This window comes from Rhincodon typus, chromosome 24 (genome assembly GCF_021869965.1).
Source record: "Rhincodon typus isolate 14 chromosome 24, sRhiTyp1.1, whole genome shotgun sequence".
Taxonomy (NCBI): Eukaryota; Metazoa; Chordata; class Chondrichthyes; order Orectolobiformes; family Rhincodontidae; genus Rhincodon; species Rhincodon typus.
The window spans coordinates 2725066-2749330 of record NC_063355.1 but is presented as its reverse complement, the minus strand read 5'-3'; the positions used below and the strand labels follow the sequence as shown (position 1 = coordinate 2749330).

The window sequence follows — 24265 nt, the reverse complement described above, 5'->3', positions numbered from 1 at the left end:
CATATTTCATTTATTTTTGTTGCGGAAAATCTATTTCTGCTATTGTCAACCATTTGTACTCTGTGTGGGTGTATCTTAAGTGGCTGCTGTACAACACAGTCTGGACCCCCACCCACCACTCTGCCCACCGCCTGACCTCCCTGAGATGATGGGTAAGATGATTAAAGCACTCACTTCTGAGGTGAAATGTTGAGATTGATTCCTAATGTGAGTGTTTCACATCCTTGCAATAAAAGGTGGGGATATGTGACTTGTATACCAAGCCTGGAAAGAAGGTGCCTTATTCTCCAGGTCAAATAATTTGTTGCAAACTACAGTATAGAATCATACGGTATGGAAGAGGCCCTTTGGCCCATCATGTGCACTGACAAAAAAATTGCTCTAAATCTAGACTGATCCCTCTTTCCAGCACTAGGCCCGTAGCCTTAAACTTCAAGTGCTCATTCAAGTACTTTTTAAAGGTTGTGAGGTTTCCAGCCTCAACTACTCTCCCGGGCAGCACATTCCAAACCTCCACCACCCTCTGGGTGAAAAGGCATTTTCCTCAAACACCCTCTGAACCTCCTGCCTTTCACTTTAAAAATTATGCCTCCTTGTTATTGACCCTTCCAACTAATGGGGACAGCAAAAGTAGCTCCAGGCTCAGCTAAAAAAGCCTGCCACTAGTCTGGACCTCTTTTGAAGTCAAATTTCCGACAGGAGTTCTGTATTTCACCTGAGGAGTGGACTAATTTGCTAGTCTGCAAGAATGTTATTGCTGAGCCTTCAACCACAATTCACCTGCATCCAAGCTCCTAAGGAAAGCAATTCTGCCTCATCAGTCAACTGCAAACCCTCACTTTGATATTGTCTTAGTGGACTCAGTTTACGTGCAGCAGTCATTAAAAGTTGCCGTGCTTAACGTCATTTTGGTTGAATAAAGTTTATTGTTTGGGGACTATGTTTCTCTTATGTGTCACTATTTTTATTTTAAAATCAATCGCATGTGTTGTCAATATTCATCATCATCACAAATCAGCACCAAGTACTGTACTTCCTGCATTCCAGTTTCTCCTGTTTGGTCCTGGCCAGGACAAGGGGACTTGCCTCCTTTTTGGCCTTTCTTCCTGGCCTCCTGTTCCCCAGCCTCGTCTCCTGGCTTGCTCCAGCCTGGCTTTGTCTTCCCCTGGCCTGTCCCTTCCCTAGGCCTCATCTCACCCAAGGCCTCGATTTGACCCAGTCCCGCTTCCATCCCATTTTCACCTTTTTTAAGGTCCGGGCTTCCCATCTGTGCTGGCTCTGCCGCTGGGTCTTCATCCTTTGTGAATTGGAGCTTAAATCCTAGGCTCCAGGTAGCTGTAGACTTTGGTTAGTACAGGTAGTCTTAGGAGTCCAGTTCCATTGACTAACTATTGCCACCATAAGACCTATTTCGAATGGTAAATAAAATTTGTAAAAAAGACACCTCTCAGCTAGACAGGAGAGCAGAACAGGAAAAATAATTAAATTCACCTCTCTCTCTTGTCCATGACTGTGTATATAGACCATCTCGCTGTCTGTACTTTGTCTGTGATGGTGCATATATATAGACCATCTCACTGTATTTGTGACAGTGTGTTTATAGACCATCTCACTGTGTGTATTTTGTGTAACCTCTGTGTCATCTCTCCCTCAGGCAATGTGACAGTAATTAATGCCAGAGAAGTGGCTCCACAGATGGTGAGGCCAGGTTTACTCAGTGGGTGTGGCCCTTTTCCAAAACCAGGTAAAAAAAAATTGTGAATAGAAAACGGTGCCAGTCACAGATGTGAGACTGATTCCAGACATAGCCCTGTTCTCTCCCTCTCCCCTCCCTCCCTTGAGCCAGTGAAGAGGACAAGCGTAGGCAACCAGAGGTGGGGGGGAGTGGTGATGAAATGGTTAGATGGAGCAATCGCAGGGTGGAGGAGAGTGTGGTGAACTGCAAGGGGCACAGTTGTGTTGAACGTTGGGGTTGGGGTGGAAAATTGGGGTGCCGTAGGTGGTGATTATTGATTTTGGGTCAAAGTGGGAAGGTTGGTGGTGGGGAGAAGGTGGGCCAGAAGCAGGAGAAGGAGCGGGGTATGAAGGTAGCGATTGGAGCAGGATGGGAGAGAGGCTGGGATGGGGAAGCTGAAGGTAAATGGAGTGTCAGGATGAGTGTCAGGGGGCACGGAGGGGTGTGCAGAGAAGCTGGTGCTGGTGTGGTTATTGGCTGTTTTTGTTTGTGATTCCACAGCCAATCATTTATTGAACCAGTTCTGTGACCAGCTTTGATGCTCCTCTCATGCCTTAATCATTGAACTCTGTCAGGTGGATGATTTCTTGGTGTTTGTTATGTATAAACAGCCTGCAGTTGTGATATTTCTTGCAAGAGAAACAGTTCTGTCTCTGCTTACTGTATCATGAAGGAAGTTGGGTTAGTTCAGTTGGCTGGATGGCTGGCTTGTGATGTAGAATGACACCAACAGCGTGAGTTCAATTCCTGCTCTGACTGAGGTTACCAGAAGGACTCTCCTTCTTAACCTCTCCCTTTGCCTGAGGTGTAGTGACCCTCAGGTTAAACCACCACCTGTTGCCTCTCTCCAATGAGACAGCAGCCCTATGGTGTGGTAGGACTATGGCAGTTTTACTGTTACCTTTTTAACTCTATCAGGAGCATTCATAATTTTAAAGCTCTCTGTTTGATCAACCTCAGCTTTCTTTATATAAAGAAATCAGATTCTCAGCTGCTTATACTCTCTCTTGTATCTGTACATTTGTGTATACTTTCACTTTTCTGATACTAGTAATTCTTTTCTGCTCTTCCCCAATCCCTCAATAACAGCTAGACGGCACACAAAACTCTCAATGTGATATAATCAAGGCCTGATACAAGTCCAACATAAACTTCTTCATGTTTCAGATCTCTTCTTCTAGAAATAAGCCAGTTTGTTCTTTTACATTTTTATGGTCTTGTCAATCTGTAGTGCAATTTTCCAGTGATTTGTGTATTTGTGCATCCAAATCCTTTTGCTCCTCTACCTCATTCATATTCTTCTTTGCAAAATTATATATCTCCAGGCCCTCACCCTACATCATCCTTGTATCTCTGGTACCCAACAGGCCCAGCTCATGGGACCCAACATCAAATGCCCAGACTCAATGTCCGCTGTTCATCCTGACCTAGTCTAAACACTCCATCAATAACCTAACCCCTTGCACCTGCCCATCTGGCACCCTAAATCCTACCCAACACTTGGCACCGTACAAACTTGGCTCTGCAAAACTGGCACCCGACCCCCAATCCAATTGACACATTACCCTCTAAAGACCTGGCACCCTATCCCTGTCAACCTGGACATTTAGCTACTTGGCACCCTGCCTTTTTACCCAATTAGCATCCTACTTACCGGGCACCCTGCGCCATCGCCTGACTGGTACCCTACACTCCTGGCACCCTAACTTTACACCAATCTTACATACTCATCCTTTCATAGTGTCTCCATAATACTGGCCTTTTCAGTTTCAGAATAGAGCATCTGACTGTTGTGATGGTGGGTGGGTTGGGGGGCGCGGTGTAGGTGACATGGTTTTCCTTCTCCTGTCTGCTTTACACTGAAGGAGCTGTCAGAATGGAGATACAGCTCTGCAGTTTTGGACACTCCTTGATTGGAATCTCCTGTTGGAAATGCAGAGAGCTCTTCTATGACATAAAAACTAGCAGTAGAGTGGCAGTCAATGTGACTGCCAACCCTAACAAAATCCAGCTCCTTGTAACACGAGAGACCTAGTCACGTTGGAGAGTGAGAGAAAAATACTTCCAAATGAATGGTTTTACGACTGGATAATGAGCCTTGTTGCTGCACTACTCTTTTCTCTCTGAGGCTGGGTTCAGCCCACACTGATATATATCTTATATATATCTTATAGTATCAACAATTATTTTTAAATCCACTCAACACATCGCGGGGTGTTTTACAAGAACGTTATCAATGCAGAGTCAGAGGAGGAGATATTAGAACAGATGATAACACTTGTTCAAAGAGGTATGTTTTAAGGAGCACCTTACAGAAGGATAGAAGTGGGGAAACCAAGTAAAAGGTTTAAGAAGAGAACTGGTACAAGTAGGGATTCAGACATTAGAGGTTTCTGTTTAATCCAGCTCGGTTAATTTTATTGATTAACTACAATGGTTTGCCACCGATTAAATGAGCCACAAGGATGATTTGTATATGTGTTAACTCCAGATTCAGGTAGCCAGTGGGTTGCTGTGCCAGGGGAACTGAGAGGTTACTGGGAAGCCCACAAGAAATTTGGAAAATTACCGTGGAAAACCCTGTTTGAACCTTCAATACAACTTGCACAAAAAGGCTTCCAGACCCCAAAGTTTCTGAAACTGCTTTTAAATAATATGTTACTTCGCACTAAACTAAAGAGTTCATCTCTGAGGTAAGTACGGGCTTCACACAAGATAGCATGATCACAGTTCATCTTAAAACCAGCACTGAACCTAGTTATCCTACTATGCAATATTTTGACCAAACACAATAACAACAGCAGCACTAAAACAAATATGCATTTCAAAAGTGCCTTTAACATGGTAAAAATACAGAACCGGATCATCCCAAATGGAAAAAAACTCCAGCACCGGCAGTTCTTACTATCTCACAAAAGTCACAGTAGTGTTATCAATCAAACATTGACCTGAAAACTAAAATAAACAAAGAACTATGGGATGCTGGCAATCTGAAGCAAAACTCGAAATTGGTGTGGAAACTCAGCAGCTCTGGCAGCATCTGTGGAGAGAAAGCAGAATTAATGTTTCAGGGCCAGTAACCCTTCTTCAGAACTGATAGTAGTTGGGAAAAGGTGGTATGCATGCTGAAGATGGGATGTAGGGAGGAGTGAACCAGAGGTGAAGACAGAGCCCAGAGGGAAAGTGAGACCGTGAGGCAGACAAAGGGATGGCTAATGGTAGCCCGGGAAAAGAAAAAGTGCTGATAATGACAACTATAAGTGGATGAAAATGGGTTGGTTGCACTGAAAGCAGCCCATGTCGTGACAGGACCTGGGGAGATGGAGTGAGTAAAGGACATGGAAGAAGGTGTTCAGGCTCTAAAATTATTGAACTCGATATTGAGTCCTGAAGGCTGCAGAGTCCCCAAGTGGAATATGCCAACATTTCTGTCTCAGGCTTGCTGCAGTGCTTCAGTGAGGTTCAGTACAAACCAGAAGAACAGCACTTCATTTTCTGCTATAGTGACACAAAACCCTGGTTAGACCCCACTTGGGCACCACACCTTAGGAAGGATATACTGGCCGTGGAAGGACCATAACAACGGGTTACAGAATGATACCTGGACTTCAGGGGTTAAGTTATGAAAAGAGTCATATAAATCAGACCTGTTTTCTCTAGGATTTGGATTTTGGAAGGTTGTTGGTCTGATGGAGATTACATAGATAAGGAGCAGTTGCTCAGTGAAACAGATTTCAATCTAATTGTAAAATGTGAAACAGTACTTCACACAAGGCTTTAATGCCTGTTGGCTTCAGAAGACCTGAAAGAGGTCCAAAATTGGTTTAAGGCTATAGTTTTTAAAACGGACTTTGCTGGGCTGAAACAAGGCTGCTGTCAACCGCATAATGCAAGTTGATGCCCGTACTGGAACGTTCCAGCAGTAATTACTAGGACAGAACCTAGACACCATCCTCCTGGAATCTCTCACCTTTTCACTCTGTAGACGTTATAGACAGCAAAAGTAAAAGAATGATGGACTGTATGTCTTCCCAGTAGCAGCTGACAACAAAGGGAGGGTCATTTTACCTCATTACGCTTCCTGAGCTGCTAACAGCTCCATCCACCTCCAAAAGTGAACAATGGATTCTTGACCTGAGAAACAATAACAAATTAATAAATTGAAACCTTAACATGACTAAAACTCTTCTTGTTTTTGAAAAGCTTTAATGTCACATTGCTGAACCTTTATCTTAATCTACTAAGAATCTAACCAGTCGGTAAAAGAAAAGAATAATCGGAGTCATATGAACATGTGAATTACAACTGCGAATAGGCCACTCGGTCCCTTGAACCTTCTCTATCACTCAGTAAGATCACAACTGATGTGATTACTCCAAATTCCTGCCAACCCAAAATAACCTTTCACCTCATTACTTATCGAGAGTCTGTCCAACTCTGTCTTAAAATGATTGAAAGACTCTGCGGTCACTGCTTTTTCGAGACGAGTTCTGAAGAATCATGAATCAGTGAGAAAATCATTCTCCTCATTTCTGCCTTAAGTGGGTGTCCTTGTGTTTTTAAATTGTGACCCCTAGATTCTTCAACAAGTGGAAACATCCTTTCCACATCGACCCTGCCAAATCCCCTCAGGATCTTATATGTTGCAATCTCCCGTGATTAATGAGAAGCTTCCCCTATTTCTTCCATCCTACTATATGGTCTCTATAAGAGGGGTTACTGGCCCTGAAACCACTTCCACAACCTTATTTCCTGAACTTCATATGTAGGAACAGGAGTAGGCCATTAAATCCCTCAATCCCGTCCTGCCATTCAGTGAGACCAAGGCTCATCTATGGCCTAACTCCATATATGTGCCTTCTGCCTATATCCTTAGCTGCATTTTTGCTCAGCAAAGATATTATCTCAGATTAAAAACTAATGACTGATCGAGCATCAATTGCCATTTGTGGAAGAGAGTTCTGAATCTCTACCACCCTTTGTGTATAGAAATGCTTCCTAACATCGCTCCTGAACAGTCTGGCCCTAATTCTCAGACTATGCCCCCTAATTCTAGAATCTCCAAACTGGGAATAGTTTATCTTTATCTACCCTGTCTTTTCCTGTTAATGTCTTAGATTTCAATCAGATCACCCTTAACCTTCTAAATTCTAGAGAATCCAGACCCAATTTGTATAATAAAACAAAGAATTACAGATGATGGAAATCTAAAAGAAAAACAGAAAGTGCTGGAGAAATTCAGCAGGTCTGGCAGCATCTGTGGAGAGGGAGCAGAGTTAATGTTTCGCGTCCAATGACCCTTCTTCGCAAATTTGTATCTCTCCTCACCTTTCTCTACTTTGTCAATGCCATCATTAATTAAGAGTACCACCCCGCTACCATTCCCTAATTCCTTGTCCATCCTAAATGTCATATATCCCTTAATATTCGCGTCCCAATCTATCAGCCTGCAGCCATGTCACTGTGCTGACTGTCAGATCATACGTGTTTGTCAATGCACTACCAGTTCATCAGTTTTGTTTTAAATGCCACATACATTCAGATTTTCAATTTTGTCTTTTTACTACCTCGTAACGCATAGCCTGCTCTCTTGATACGCTCTTACATATAAACACTAATTTCCATCCTGTCATGAACTGTTTATCATTTCCTGTATCCACACACTTTTGTTTTTCCTTCTCTTTACTCTTTGAGTTTCCACATCTTCACCAATTTGAACCCTTGCCCCATTATTAGTTAAAAATCCTCTCTACTTGTCAAGTAATGCAGTTCACTGGAGCACTGGCCTAAGTACATTTAAGGCGGAGACTGTGCTAATGGTACAACCCTCAGTTTTGGTGCCCTGAGAGCTGGAACTCTCTTCTCACATCTTATTTGTATGTGACTCAATTAATAATCCAGAGATGATTATTTTCAAGTCCAGCAGACACATTGTTACTCTCTTTGTCCAGACTTTGGGTTTAAAAAACAAAGGGCCATTTGTGTAACTCATTAATGTGGCAGTGAGCACAGGGTCATGGATGAATGGGACTTGGTGTGAGATTGGAATTGGGAAGCTGTTAACATAACACATCAAGAAGGTTGTCACAAGTTGGTTGATCAGTGTTCTAACAGCAGCTCCCAGAGGAAACCAAACCTCTTTAATAGTACTTGCATCTTGATAGATATTATTGAACGCAGCATCAGGTGATTGAATTGAATTGGAAGATGGTTCAGGGATTTAAGTTAATCAGGCACCTTTTTATTTTAGTTCCCTGTTTTACAACCGTACTGGTAGTCCACGTGAAATCATGAAGAATGAACAGCTTGCAAAAACACTGAAGATTATTGCTGAACAGGGGCCCGATGCTTTCTACAATGGCAAAATTGGACGTGATCTCATTTTGGATCTACAGGAAGAAGCTGCTAACAATTTAGGTATTTCTCTCATTTTATCTTGGGCAATTTTAGGAATTATACAAGTGGGAAGTTAAGGTTAATGCCCATAGTCAGTGAGAATTCAGTTGGTCCAGCCTCTGATTTCTCAGTCTCATAAATTTAATAGACAGAACATCTGAGAATGTGCACACGTGGTTTACTACTTGCAACGGCATTCCTGTGGAGAAGATTGGGTCATGGAGGATTTTCACGATTTGCTCTTGCCCCTAATCTCATCAAATCTCAAAAGAATGCATTCCCAACACGTTACTCTTTAACTGGCACATTAAACTGTTTGACACAACTTCACAATTTTTGCCATTGAGTTAGTTCCGTTACAGGGCTTTGATCCAGTCACAGTGAAAGAACAGTGATATATGTCCAAGTCAGGATGGTGGGTGGCTTGGAGGGGAACTTGCAGGGTATGTTCCCATGTATCTGCTGCCCTAGTCTTTCAAGATGCAAGTGGTTGTGGGTTTGGAAGATGCTGTCTAAGGATCTTTGGTGAATTTTTGCAGTATATTATGCATCAGTAGTGGATGGAGTAGATGTTTGTGGATGTGGCATCAATCAAGTGGGGGCTGCTTTGTCCTGGATGGTGTCGAATTTCTTGAGTGTTATTGGGGCTGTACTCATCCAGGCAAGTGGGGAGTATTCCATCACACTCCTGACTGGTGCCTTGTAGATGGCGGACATGCTTTGGGGAGTCAGGAATTGAGTTACTTACTGCAATATTCCTAGCCTCTGGCCTGCTCTTGTAGCCATTGTATTTATGTAGCTGGTCCAGTTCAGTTTCTGGTCAATAGTAAAACCAGGTGTAGTGAGAGGATTTGAACACAGGAATAGGGATGTCTTGCTGCAGTTGTACAGGGCCTTTTAGTGAGACCACACCTGGAATATTGCATGCAGTTTTGGTCTCTTTATCTGAAGAAGGGTGTTCTGACTATGGAAGGAGTGCAGCAAAGATTTACCAGACTGATTACTGGAATGGCAGGACTGACGAATAAGGAGAAATTGAGTCAGTTAGGATTGTATTCACTGAAGTTTAGAAGATGTCCAATCAGTGGAGATTTTTCCTTGAATTTGCTTTGACTGCAGTTTTGCTAGGGCTCCTTAATCCTTCATTAATACTAATTTATTTGGGGACGGGGTGCTCAGAGAGAGGATATATCTGCTTACAAAAGAAAGAATAATGCTGGAACAGCAAGGAAACTATTTTGATAATGACACCCAGGCTAAAAGTGCAAACTGACAATGCAAACATAAGAAAACAGCAGCAAATAGGATTGGACGAGGAAAAATTGGTAAAACAGTAAAATCAATGATTTTGGATTGGAAGATGCAGAATTTATATGTGTGGAGGTAAGCAATAATCAGGAAAATAAGACCCTAGAAGGAGTGATTGAACAAGTTGAGTGAGTGGGCAAGTGCAATGCAGAAGTAATATTATGTGGATAATGTGAGGTTATCCACTTTGGGAGCAAAAACAGGAAGGCAGACTATTATCTGAATGGCTAAAAATTGAGAGAGGGGAATGTTCATGGAGGCCTGGGTGACCTTGTATACCAGTCGCTGAAGGTAAGTACGCAGGTGCAGCAGGCAGTAAAAAAGGCAATTGGTATGTTGGCCTTTATAGTGAGAGGATTTGAACACAGGAATAGGGATGTCTTGCTGCAGTTGTACAGGGCCTTAGTGAGACCACACCTGGAATATTGCATGCAGTTTTGGTCTCTTTATCTGAAGAAGGGTGTTCTGACTATGGAAGGAGTGCAGCAAAGATTTACCAGACTAATTACTGGGATGGCGGACTGACGAATAAGGAGAAATTGAGTCAGTTAGGATTGTATTCGCTGAAGTTTAGAAGAATGAGAGGGGAATCTTGTTGGAAACTTTGAAAATTTAACAGCACTAGACACTGTAAATGTAGGACAGGTATTCCCAATGATGGGGGAGTCCAGAATCAGCAGTGACAGTCATAAGGATGCAGGGTAAACCATTAAAAACAAAGATGAGAAGAATTCTCTTCACTGAGTGGTAAGCCTGTGAAATTCTTTGCCACAGAAAGCATTCAAGGCCAAAACACTGTGTGATTTCAAGAAGGAGTTGGATGTAGCATTTGAGACTAAAGGGATCAAAGGATGTAAGGGAAAAGTGGGAATAGGTTGCTGAGTTGGATGTTCAGTAATGATCATAATGAATGGCCTACTCATGCTCCTATTTTCTATGTTTCTGAGTAGTTTACAAGCTGTAGGACAGAGAATAAATTAGGAGACACTGAGGACATGTAAAAGATGCAGTACCTTAATCATCGTTGATTTTTTTTTCCCAATAATGAGAATGTCAGGTAGCCACGAGGAAGAATTTGTAGAGTGTATTTGGGACTGTTTCCTAGAATAATATGTGTTGATCCAATCAGGGATCAAGCTGTTTTGGATCTGGTGATGTGAAATGAGGCAGCTTTAATAAGTGATGTCAGCTTTTCTGAATGTGGGTCAGAAACAATTGTGCTAAATTTTAATAGTTTTAATTACACATGAAGGAGGGCAGACCTGGTTGGAGTGGACTGGGAAAGGAATTTAGCAGAAAAGATGATTGAAAAACGATGGCAGATATTTAAGAAAATAGTTCATGACTGACAGCAAAGATATATCCCTGTGGGGGAGAAGAGATAAACTGACCCTGTGGTGAACCAGGGAAGTTAAAAATTGTCTGCTTTTTTTCCTTTCAATTCAATACCATGTGGTAAAGATTAGAAGTAAGCCAGAGGTTAGGGAAAGTTTTAAAAGCCAAATAAAAATGACCAAAAAATAGAGAGGGAAAATAAACTATGAGGGTAAACTAACAAATAATATAAAAACAGACAGTAAGAATGTTTTAAAATATATAAAAAAGAAAAGGGAGGGCAGAATGAACATCGGTCCTTTAGAGAATGAGACTGGGGAAATAATTAATGGGGAACCAGGAAATAGCACAGAACTGAATAAATACTTTGCATGAGTAGAGGACATTAATAGTATTCTGAAAATATTAATCACAGGGCTAAATTGACGGGAGGAAATAAACACACTAACTATCACTGGAGGAAAAAGTACTCTGAAAACTAATAGGGCTATAGGATGATCTGGATCATCCTGGACCTGAAGGTGCATCCTAGAGTTTTAAAGTAAATAACTGAAGAGATATTGGATGTGTTGGTAATCATCCAAGAATCCTTAGATTCAGGAAAAGTCCCAGCAGATCGGAAAAATGCCAATGTAACACCTTTATTTAGAAAAGGGAAGGAGACAGAAAAAAAGGTCACTGTAGGCAGGTTAGTTGTTTTTTATTGGGAAAATGTTAGAGTCTATTATAAAGGATGTAATAGCAGAGTATTTAGAAATACATGTGATCAAGCAGAGTCAGCGTGGGTTCATGAAGGGAAAATCATGTCTAATAAATTTATTAGAGTCCTTTTGAGGAGGTAACAAGCAGGATAGATAAAGGGAAACTATTAAATGTAATGTATGTAATATATTTGGTTTTCCAAAAGATGTTTATAAGGTACCATATATGAGACCATTTAATAAGAGAAGATGCCATGATGTTGGAGGGAGTATATTTAGCAATGGATAGAGGATTAATAAGCTACTGGAAGACAGAGTTGGGAAAAAGAAGGGGTTTTCAGGTGTGAATGGTGGAGTACTACAGGAATCAATTGTGGAGGAGGCTACAATTATTTACATTATACACTGTATGTTGGATGAAGAAAGTGAATGTGCTTAGCCATGTTTTCACATGACACAAAAATAGGTGGGAAGGTAAATTGTGAGGATGACACTGAGTCTACAGAGGAAATAAACAGGTTAAGTGACTGAGCAAAACTTGACAGAATACATTGTGAGAAAATCTGAGTTTATGTACTTTGGCAGGAAGAACAGAGGACCTGATTATTATTTAAGTAGGGATAGACTGCAGAAGGCTACAAACAAAAGGATTTTGTATCCTTGTGCATAAACCCCAAAAATCTACCATCCAAGTTCACCCAGTAATAGGGAAGGCAAACGGAATGTTGGCCTTTATTTTAAACGAGTATGTAAATAGGGAGGTCTTACTCAAACTATACAAGGCAGATCATGGCTAGAATATTATTAATTGTTTTGGTTCCCTTATCTTGGAAGCAGTCAGAGAAAGTTCACTTGAAGTATGAAGGGACTGTCTTATGAGGAGAGGTTGAGTAGGTTGGGCCTGTACTCATTAGAATTTTGGAAGATCAAGTTGTGACCTTATTGAAGCATATAAGATTATTAGGGGTCTTGACAGGGTTGACGTGGAAAGATAGTTTCATGTGGAAAGAGCCTAAGAGCAGAAGGCATCAACACAGAGTCAGAGAGTTGTGCAGCACAGAAACAGACGCTTTGGTCCAACTCATCCATGCCAACCAGATATCCTAAATTAATCTAGTCCCATTTGCCAGCATTTGGCCCATATCCCTCTAAACCCTTCCTATTCATATACCCTTCCAGGTGCCTTTTAAATGTTGTAATTGTACTAGCCTCCACCACCTCCTCTGGCAGCTCATTCCATACTCACACCACCCTCTGTGTGAAAAGGTTGCCTCTTGAGTCCCTTTTAAATCTTTTCCCCTCTCACCTTAAACCTATGCCCTCTAGTTTTGGACTCTCTTACCCTTGGCTATTCACCCATCCATGCCCTTCATGATTTTATAAACTCTGTAGGGAAAATAGCCCCAGCCTATTCAGCCTCTCCCTATAGCTCAAACCCTCCAACCCTGGCAACATCCTTGTAAATATTTTCTGAATCCTTTCAAGTTTCACAACATTTTTCCTATAGCAGGGAGACCAGAATTGAATGCAGTATTCCAAAAGTGGCCTCACCAATGTCTTGTACAGTGGCAACATGGCCTCCAAACTCCTATACTCAATGCGCTTTTAACTTAAGATTTAAGATAGAGATGAGGAGGACTTTTTTTTAAACATTTCTTCACTCAAAGAATGAATGAAATTCCCTACCATATAAGTTTGCAAAGGCCAAGTCACTCAATATATTCAAAGAAGAAATAGATAGCTTTTTAGATTTTAGAGGCATTAAGGGATATGGGGTAAAAGCAGAATATTACATTAAGATAAAGGATCAGCCATGATTGCAATGAATGGCAGAGCAGGTTCAAAGGCCTGAATGGCCTATTACTACTATTTTCTATTTCTATATTTAATCAGTATAGGAATCAAGGCTTCTAGGGAAAAGCCAGGAAGGTGGAGTTGAGGATTATCCGATCAGCAAAGATCTCAATGGGCAGAACGGCCTATTTCAGCTGTTTTGTCCATGTTTGAACCAAGGCTGTAATGAGGTCAGGAACTGAGTGGCCCTGGCGGAACCCAAACTGGGCGTCACTGAGCAGGTTATTGCTGAGCAGGTGCTGCTTGATAGCACTGTTACTGACACCTTCCATCACTTTACTGTTGATCAAGAGGAGACTGATAGGGCCAGGTATGTGGCCGGGTTGGATTTGTCCTGTTCTTTGTTTTCAGGACATACCTGGGCAATTTTTCACATTGTCAGATCAATGCCAGTGTTATAACTGAACTGGAACAGCTTGGCTAGGGGAGCGGCAAGTTTCTGAGCACAAGTCTTCAGGGCCCATAGCCTTTGCAGTATCCAGAGCTTCCAACCGTTTCTTGATATCACGTGGAGTGAATCGAATTGGCTGAAGACTGGTATCTGTAATGCTGGGGACCACTGGAGGAGGCTGAGATGCATCGTCCACTCGGCACTTCTGGCTGAAGATTGCTGCGAATGCTTCAGCCTTATCTCTTGCACTGATGTGCTGGGCTCTTCCATCATTGAGGATGGGGATATTTGTGGAGTGGCTTTTTCCACTGGGTTATTTAATTGTCCACCACCATTCACAAATAGTTACAGCAGGACAGCTCCATTGATTGCTTAGCTCAGTCTGTCACTTGCCACTTACGCTGTTTGGCGTGCAAGTAGTCCTGTTTGGTAGCTTCACCAGGTTGACACCTCATCTTCAGGTATGCCTGGTGCTGCTCCTGGCATGCCCTCCTGCACTCTCCATTGAACTAGGGTTGATCCCCTGGCTTGATGGTAATAGTTGAGAGGGGGATGTGCCGGGGCCATGAGGTTACAGATTTTGCTGGAGTACAATTCTGCTGCTGTTGATGGCCCACAGCGCCTCATGGATGCCCAATTTTGCGTTACTAGATCTTTCAGAATCTATGCCATTTAGCATAATGGTTGTGCCCCACATCACAATGGATGGTATTCTGAATGTGGACGTTGTCTCTATTAGGATTGTGCAGTATTCACTCTTACCAATAGGGTCATGGACAGATGCACATGACAGATTGCTGAGGATAGGATGAAATAGGTCTTTCCCACTTCTTGATGCTCTCACCCCCAGCCCAGTCCTGTTATGTCCTTTAGATTTCAGACAGTGGTCATGCTGGTGAGCCAGTCCTATAGATGGCCATCGTTGCCTCCACACCCACCTCCCCATCAAGTGTGCATTATGTGTTCTTGTCACCTGAATGTTTTCTCCAATTGATATTCAACACGGAGGAATATGATTCATCAGTCAAGAGCATAGGAGGTACGTTAGGAAATGGATTGGAGTCTGGGCCATTGTTTGTAACTGAGATAACAAGGTGTAGCGCTGGATGAACACAGCAGGCCAAGCAGCAACAGAGGAGCAGGAAAGCTGACGTTTCAGGCCTAGACCCTTCTTCAAAAATGCCTTTCCAGAGGGAGGAGGGTAACTTCTTCAAGGTAGGCATCCTTAGAAGAGGCTTCGCAGTGGGGTTAAAATTGTTTCAGAGATAGTAGGAACTGCAGATGCTGGAGAATCTGAGATAACAAGGTGTGGAGCTGGATGAACACAGCAGGCCAAGCAGCATCAGAGGAGCAGGAAAGCTGACGTTTCGGGCCTAGACCCTTCCTCACAATTCTGTAGAACAGTCACATTGTCATTTGGCTTGTCTGTGACACTATTTAGGATAGCTCTTTCAATTTTGGTACGTACCATAGATGTCAGAAGGAGAACTTTGCAGGCAACAGGGCTGGGATTTGCCATTGCCGTTGGGTTGATGTCAGGTGACCTGTCAGGTTTTATTCCTTTTCTTATGTAGAGACCAAATAAGGACAGCAGATCCTCCTTCTCTGATGGGTTTTTATAATATTTGATGGTCACTATTACACTACTTTTAAATCCAGTTTTATTAAATGAATTTAAATTTCACCATTTGATGGAGTGCAATTCAAACCCATGCTTCTAGAGCCTTTGGTTTGCCAGTCTAGTGTCATTACCAACTCTCCACTAATATGTAGAACCCTAAACACTGAACTCCATTTCACAATCCTTGGTACATCAGTACGCAGCCAGGGATCCTCAGATGGGGTTTCCAATTCTGTTTGGACATATTCCTGCAGGTTCTGTCATTGTAAGTCCCACCTAAAGTCATTTCACCCTGACTCCCCTTGTTTGTGATCTCCTTACACTTCAATTCTCGCAGTGCCTCACCTTCCCATGGCCAACTGTATAGACTCATGGTTAACTGATTTCACGGTTCTTTGTTGTCAGTGCTGGTTTTCCTGATCTTACCTCGAACACTATCTGAGGGGTTGTTCAATGTTCAAAAGTATCTCGGATCATTGCTTTCTATTTGTCCGTAGATGGCATTTTAACACGTCAAGATTTGAAACAATACAAAGCTTCCATCATGGTACCCCTGAATGTTTCGGTGGGTGACTACGTGATGTACTTCCCACCTCTGCCATCAAAGGGAATCATTGTCAGCCTCGTCCTCAACATACTGAAAGGTATGAGTAACAATATTAGCGTATACCAATAAAAGTCTTCTCATTTAGTTGTCATTTTATGTTATCTCTGTTTATATTTCTGTCTATGTGTTTGTATGTGTTTCCATAAAATTTCTCCTCATACATTGCCATAGAAGACCTGTGGAAACCTCAAAGACATGACATAAACATGACTGACCCAAAGTGTCTGCTGTTCTCTCAATAAATTCAAAGCTGATGATTATGAGAAATTCCTTTCAAAATTCTGTTGCCTTCTCTTTCTGCTTGCTGCTATCGCTGCTGTTCAGCGTGTTGTTAATGTGGTGCAGTGGGAGCTTTACTCCAATTCAAACATATGTTATATTTGTCCTGTTAGTGTTTGTCAGGACATTGTAGTGGAAGCTTCACTCTGTATCTAAGTTTACCTGCCCCAGGGAGAGTTTGATGAGAACAGTGGGATTGCAGCTTAACTCTATGTAGCCTGTGCAGTGCAGAGCGGAGAGCGAGCCCAGTTATTCAAGATGGTGGCACTGGCACAGTAGGCCTCTCTGCTTCTCTCTCTCGCTCTCCCTCATCTTTTTTCTGTTTCTTCTTTGCTTCATCTTCCTGATGGTGTGAAGGGAACAAAGAACAAGAACAAAGAAAATTACAGCACAGGAACAGGCTGGAGCAGTGTTGGTGGTGACCGGAGCGGGGGCCTTGCAGAGACCTTGCATAAGTCCTGGAATCATGTTTGAAAGCCTGGCCGATGGAAGATGAACTCTATTTAATACTTTCTTTCTATCCTTTTGTACCTCGCGATATCTATAGATATCCGTTTTTATTCATTGACAGGATGAGGGTGTCGCTGGCTAGGCAGCATTTATTGCCCATCCCTAATTGCCCAGAGGGTGGTTAAGAGTCAACCACATTGCAGTGGGTCTGGAGTCACATGTAAGCCAGATCAGATAAGGATGGCAGTTTCCTTCCTTAAAGGGCATTAGTGAACCAGATGGGTTTTTCCTGACAATTGACAATGTTAATCACAATGACACAGTTATCATTAGATTTTTAATTTCAGACATTTATTGAATTCAAATTCCACCATCACCATGGTGGGATTCAAACCTGGGCCCCAGAACGTTACCCAGGTCTCTGGATTAACAGTCTAGTGATAATACCATTAGGCCATCGCCTCCCCTTGTGATATATGTGCCAACAAATAATTTATTCATATTTGGCATGTCAGAGACACCAGTGAAGTCACCATTTGGTTCCTATTCCTAGTTTCCTGAAATAATCTTTGGGCTTTGTGACTTGGCATGTATTGTGGTCGTTTATTTCTTCATCCTTTGGCTTATAAACCAGCTTTCAATGCCAGTACGTATTATGTAATTTTTTTTTAACATTACAGCGCAGTACAGGCCCTTCGGCCCTCGATGTTGCGCCGACCTGTGAAACCAATCTGAAGCTCATCTAACCTAAACTATTCCATTATCATCCATATGTTTATCCAATGACCATTTAAATGCCCTTAAAGTGGGCGAGTCTACTATTTTTGCACGCGGGGCATTCCACGCCCTTACTACTCTCTGAGTAAAGAACCTACCTCTGACATCTGTCCTATATCTGTCACCCCTCAATTTAAAGCTATGTCCCCTCGTGCTAGCCATCACCGTCCGAGGAAAAAGGCTCCCACTGTCCACCCTATCTAATCCTCTGATCATCTTGTATGTCTCTATTAAGTCACCTCTTAACCTTCTTCTCTCTAACGAAAACAGCCTCAAGTCCCTCAGCCTTTCCTCATAAGACCTTCCCTCCATACCAGGCAACATCCTGGTAAATCTCCTCTGCACCCTTTCCAATGCTTCCACATCCTTCCTATAATGTGGTGACCAGAACTGTACGCAATACTCCAAGTGCGGCCACACCAGAGTTTTGTACAGCTGCAACATGACCTCATGGCTCCGAAACTCAATCCCTCTACCAATAAAACCTAACACAACGTACGCCTTCTTAACAACGCTATCAACCTGGATGGCAACTTTCAGTGATCTATTAGCCCATTAGCCCAGTACTCTGTATTCCTGTTACTCCTTCCAAAGTGAATCACCTCACATTTTTCCGCATTAAACTCCATTTGCCACCTGTCAGCCCAGCTCTGCAGCTTATCTATGTCCCTCTGTAACCTGCAACATCCTTGCGCACTATCCACAACTCCACCGACTTTGGAAATCTGGCGTAAACATGTATAAATTCCACTGCTGAAAGAAAGCATTGCTGTGTTTGGATATGCAAGTTCTTTATTTGACAACATTTGGTTCAAGCAATAAACAAACAAATCTGTGTTTCCCTACAAGTGAATTGAATGGTAACATTTTTTCTGGTCTCCATTAGGCTTTAAGTTTTCTGTTGCGTCTATGGAGGAAAATCAAAGGGTCCGGACATACCATCGTATCATAGAAGCCTTAAAATTTGGAAATGGACAGCTAAGTAATCTGACGGATTCGACGTTCTGGTCAAATGTTAGTGGTCTTTTTTTTTTATCTCCACAACTATTGGCAAGGAAAATTATTGCTGTGTGAATCTTGATTCACTGGATCGTTTGCTCTTTGCTCTTAAAGGTGCTAATTATTGCTGGAATACAACTCCACAGACAAGAATGCTCAAGTTGACATTATTCGTATGTCAGCCTGGTCACGTTATTTCACTCAGGGAGTTGCATCCAGGCTAAAATGAGAACAATCCACCCACTCGCCATCAGAAATCCACTCAGGACACCTTCCTCGAATGGATATTGGGTGTACAAGCCAGGTGTTGGAACCAAGGCTGATCTTCCTCTCCTTGATTTGGGAGCAGTGAAACCAGTTATGGCCGTAGCATGGCCAACAAATACATTAATCAACAAAGCCGTCATGATACAGAGGAAAGGGTGTGTGGTGCTGTTTAGTGCAACATGGCATGAGTCATTTACTCAATTAGTTGAGCAGTTCATTGGAGCCCCTTTGCAAGGGATAACTTGTATTTCTCCCCATATGATATTAAAGGCTTAAATATGCCTCCAAGCTATTTCTGCATGTGTGTATCTCTTGATGACCCCTTCGTTTAAAACATATGCCTGTGAGACATGGGAAACTGCACGAGATGTGAAAACCAAACCAAAATAGACAGCTTTGGCAGTAACTTTTCTCTGTGACATGCTGATGTATCATATTCCTCCCTATAGGAACCTCTGTTATACCACATCGTCTCGCGTGAGAGATAGATTTGTGCAATGTTCCCAGTGTAACATCTGCTCTCTCTATCTAATTCAGATATCCCAGCGGCTGTCTGATGGGTTTGCTGAATCTATGCGACGGCGTATTGATGATCGAGCCCATTCCCTGGAATACTACAACATTGACCTTCAGGCACCCGACTCATATGGCACCAGTCACGTTTCAGTGATAGACAGACATGGCAATGCGGTTTCTGTCACTAGCTCAATCAATTATTTGTAAGTACAGATATCCTTAGCCACATAATACCAATTTAATCACAGGCTGGATACGTGCCAGGGAATCCATCACATTTGATAGGTGTGTAATAGGTACTTGGTGTTTGGAATCTAAAGACAGTAATCAAACTATGTCACATGACCAAAGGCCTATAATTCTTCTGGGCAACATTAGAATCTTACCCATTTAAATCAGTGGTAGGATTAAAATATTACAGAAAATAATTTAAATCTTAAATCCGAATGGCCTGCTTCCACACTGTAGGGATTCTATGATTCTACCTAATTAGGAAAGATGATAGAATATTTTTTAAATAAAACTGGCAGCATGGTGGCTCAGTGGTTAGCACTGCTGCGTCACGGCGCCAAGGACCCGGGTTCAATTCCACCCTCGGGCGACTGTCTGTGTGGAGTTTGCACATTCTCCCCGTGTCTGCGTGGGTTTCCTCCGGGTGCTCCAGTTTCCTCCCACACTCCAAAGATGTGCAGGTTAGGTGGATTGGCCTTACTAAATTGCTCGTAGTGTTCAGGGGTGTGTAGATTAGGTGGGTTATAGGGGGATGGGTCTGGGTGGGATGCTCTGAGGGGCAGTGTTGGGCTGAAGGGCCTGTTTCCACACTGTAGGGATTCTGTGATTCTATTTGCTAGTTTTCTAATATACATGAAATGTGTTGCTTAGTCAAAAGGTGTAATTCTTTGTATATTTAAATCATACATTGAGGTGGTGTCAAAAAACAGCTTTCCACAGCTGTCTGACTAAATGAATTGTGTCACTATGTGATGGCTGTGGTGCAGTTGGTAGCATTTTGCCTGTAACACAGAAGGCTTTGGGCCATGTTCCTTCCAAGAGACTTGGCCAGTGCCTTAATGCAATATTGAGGGAGTACAGTGCTCTCTGAGGTGCATTGTTTCAGGTTAAGATGTTAAATTGGTTCTCCATCTTTTTTTCCAAAGAAGAGCAGCAGACCTAACCCTGGAATCTTAGCTAATCCTTCTTCGCAATCAGTGCCTCTTACGCAGATGGTTGTTATCTCAGTGTTGTTTGTGGGAGATTATGATGTGAACTTTGGGTGCAATGTTTCCTACTTTGCAGTAGTGGCAACATTTCAAAATGCTCCAATAATTGGGAAGTGCTTTGCTGTGTCATAAAGGGTGTTACATAAATGCAAATCTTTCTTTCGGCGGCTTCATAAACGTATAAGGTTGAAGTCCAAAATTATACCGAGTGCCTGTAGGATTGGAAGTTAAAGAAACATCTTTTTAATGGGAGTGTTGCAAGAAAATTGTACAGTTGTGAAAATGGCAAACACTCAAGTCCAACAAGCCCCTGCCCTATTTTCTGCTGCTGTACACCTCAATATTACTTCTTGGGAGGAGGCTTCTTGGAAATTTTGTGTCACTGAGGTGGACCTACTGCAGGCTTCATCTGCAGCACTTGTGCTGTCTCTGCTGAAGGTTCAGGGTGTGGGTGGACTGACAGCAAGTCCAGCTTTTGATGTTAACTTCAGAGACAGCACCACCTGGTAATCGCATCATGTTCTTGCTGCAGGCATAATGGTGCACAGAGTGTATGTTTAAGGACATCCATGATGTCAAAAATGAAAAGACCCTGAAACAATTTAAGCTGAAATATAGGTCTGCAGTAGATATAATTTTGTAAATAAAATATTTCTCTTCGATTTCTCTTACTGAGTTTAATCTGACTGTAAGGTAAAGATACAGTCACCATAGTCCTGCTCTCTTATTAGAGAGAGAGAGAGACAGCTGATGGTGGTTTAAGCTGAGGGTCACCATGCCAAGGGGCAAGTGGTTAGGTTGAGAAGGTGGGACCTTTGTTGGTGACCTCAGCTGGTACAGGAATTAAATTCATGTTGTTGGTGTCACTCTGCATCGCAAACCAGCTGTTCAGCTAATTGAGCTAACTGACACCCTAATCTGACCCCTAGTCTGTGCTTGCTTGTGGAGAAATTGGGATGAGAGTTGATATGGGTCTCAATGTGAGAGTTGGACCCAAATTCAGATGGAAGTTTGAATAAAAAATGTGATTGGAATCGAATATAGGTGGGGATAAGAAATTAGTACCTGAATTAAGATTGGGAGTGAGATATGAGTGAAGGACGCTTGGGATGTCATTTTGGATGTCAATCAAAATTTGGATAATACATTGGATATGAATTAATTGTCAGTGCAATGGGGTTTCTGAAATGAGGGACTGGGATTAAAATGAATGGAAAAATCTTTGGAATGTGAATGCGAATGCATCTTAGAAACTGTAATAGAGGAATTGAAATAGGAAATGGGGATGAAAACTAAAGCAGAATCCTGAATGGCTGTAGGTCTGAAATTGGAATGGGAAGAAAAATTCTGATGTGAATTAGAATGGAAATGAAACAGGGAATGGTAATCCAGAGGAAATCTGGATGGGAATTAGAATATGATTTGAGGTGAGAATTAATGGATAATTTTTAATGTGAATTGGGATAGAATTTGGAGTGGGGATGGGAGTCTGTACGATAAAAAGACTGGAGGTTAGAATCAGGAAAGATGTAAACGAAAACAGAAATTGCTGGAAAAAGATTTACGGCATCTGCAGTTCTTTTGGGGTTTTTTTTGTAAGATGCAAACAAAGATACTTTGGAATGAAATTGAATTGGATAAGTTTTAAGATAAGCTGTGTTTTTGTTTTTATAGATTTGGTAACATGATCTTCTCTAATCGTACGGGAATTATCTTGAATAATCAGCTAGCAGACTTCTGCCGGAGTTCATTTGGAGATAGTAAGTACAGTTGAAATGGCCGAAGAAAGGCTTTTTGCCTTAACTCTGAGTACTCGGGTTTCTTGTAACTGTGACAATTGGCAATAATTTGCATCTATCATAGATATTACCAGAAGTTACATATGAATCAGGAACAGGATTGGGCTGTTCATCCCACCAATCCTGCATTGCCATTTAATAAGATCATGGCAGAGCAGTATTGAGACATCAAATCCACATTCACGTGTAGCCCTGATAAGCTTACAATGCCCTGCTTAACAAGAATCTACTATCTCTGACTTAAAAATATTCAAGGTCTCTGCTTCTAATACTTTTTCCTGAAGAGCATTCTGAAGACTCGCAATCCTTTGTGAGAGAAAAAAATGCATAATATCTGTGTTGAACAGGCAATCCCTGATTTTTAAATAGTAACCCCTAGTTCTAAGATTTTCCCATATTGTCCACATCTATCCTGTCAAGACCTCTCGGGAATTTATGTTTTAATTAAGTCACTCTAATCTCCAGGGGATACAAGCCTAGCCTACCCAATTCTTCCTTCATAGGACAACCCATCCATTCCAGGTTTTAATTTGGTAAAATTTCTTTGAACTGACTCCAATGCATTTACATTCTCCATGAAATGAGTTGACCAATAATGTGTACAGTACTCCAGATGCAGTCTCACCAATGCCTTGTATTGCTAAAGAATAACCTTTCTGCTTCTGTATCCAATTCCTGTTGTGACAAGTGAGATTAGATGTTTTCCTAATCACTTGTGTACGTGTACACTAACCTTTATGATTAATGCTCTATGACACCAGGATCCCCATCCACCTCAGAAAACTCAATATCTCACCATTTCCGTAACTTTTTTTATTGCAATAAAAGCAAAATACTATAGATGCTGAGAAAACTGAAATAAAAACACAAAGTATTGGAAAAATTCAGCAGGTCTGGCAACATCTGTGGAGAGAAAATAGAGCAGTTAATGTTTCAATTGTATCTTGAATTGAAACATTAATTGTTTTTTTTCTCTCCACAGATGCTGCCAGACCTGCTGAGTTTCTCCAACACTTAGGGTTTTTATTTCTGTTAGATTCTTCCTGTCAAAATGGACAATTTCACATTTTCCGACATTATACTTCATATGTCACACCTTTACTCACTCACTTAACCTATCTATATATCTGAGGTTGTAGACATGCTTGCTGAGTTGGTGTGTTTGGTTGCAGACGTTTCGTCACCCTGCTAGGTAACATTGTCACTGCGCCTCAGGTGAAGCGTTGGTGTTCTGTCCTGCTTGATATTTATATGCCTCGGTTTGCTGGGATGCTTGGCATCATGTCCGGTTCTGTTTCTCAGTGGTTTTTATATCAGGTCCAGTTGAATGTGTTTGTTGATGGAGTTCCGATTAGAATGACAGGCCTCCAGGAATTCCCTGGCCTGTCTATGTTTGGCTTTTGCGATTATGGATGTGTTGCCCCAGTCGAATTCGTGTCCTTCTTTGTCCATGTGTGGTGAGACGAGTGAGAACTGGTCGTGTCTCTTGGTGGCTAGTTGGTGTTCGTGTATTCTTATTGTCAGTTTTCTTCCGGTTTGGCCCATGTAATGGTTCTCACAGTCCGTGCATGGTATTTTGTATATTGTATTGGTTTTATTGGTTGTGGGTATGGGATCCTTCAAGTTCGTCAGTAGCTGTCGCAGGGTGGTTGTTGGTTTGTTGGCTATCCTGATACCTAGGGGTCTGAGTAGTCTTGTGGCCATCTCTGAAATGTCTTTGATGTATGGTAGGGTGATTGGTGTTTCTGGTCGTGTTGGGTGAATTTTGAGTCTGGTGTCACATGTAGGCCAAGCCAGGTAAGGATGGCTGTTTCCTTCCCTAAAGGACATTAGTGGACTGGATTCTTCCCTCTCCAACTCCAAACCTGAGCAGATATCCCAAACTTTATTACTGGGCAGGCAGAACAGCTGACTGGAAGGCATCAGAGATAGTAGGAACTGCAGATGCTGGAGAATCTGAGACAACAAGGCATAGAGCTGGATGAACACAGCAGGCCAAGCAGCATCATA

The 24265-nt window shown here is 42.1% G+C and overlaps 1 protein-coding gene across 1 annotated transcript in view; it reads left to right on the top strand.

Moving 5' to 3' along the window:
* The window catches only part of LOC109934660 (glutathione hydrolase 5 proenzyme), a 69695-nt gene that overhangs the window by 30465 nt on the left and 14965 nt on the right, over positions 1-24265 (top strand). Inside the window, exons 2-8 of the mRNA XM_048611403.1 lie at positions 1655-1744; positions 4227-4428; positions 7986-8152; positions 15839-15985; positions 18341-18468; positions 19258-19439; positions 22131-22216. Of these exons, the coding sequence (XP_048467360.1) occupies positions 1696-1744; positions 4227-4428; positions 7986-8152; positions 15839-15985; positions 18341-18468; positions 19258-19439; positions 22131-22216 (961 nt within the window). The 5' untranslated portion in view covers positions 1655-1695. The remainder of the gene's footprint in view (positions 1-1654; positions 1745-4226; positions 4429-7985; positions 8153-15838; positions 15986-18340; positions 18469-19257; positions 19440-22130; positions 22217-24265) is intronic.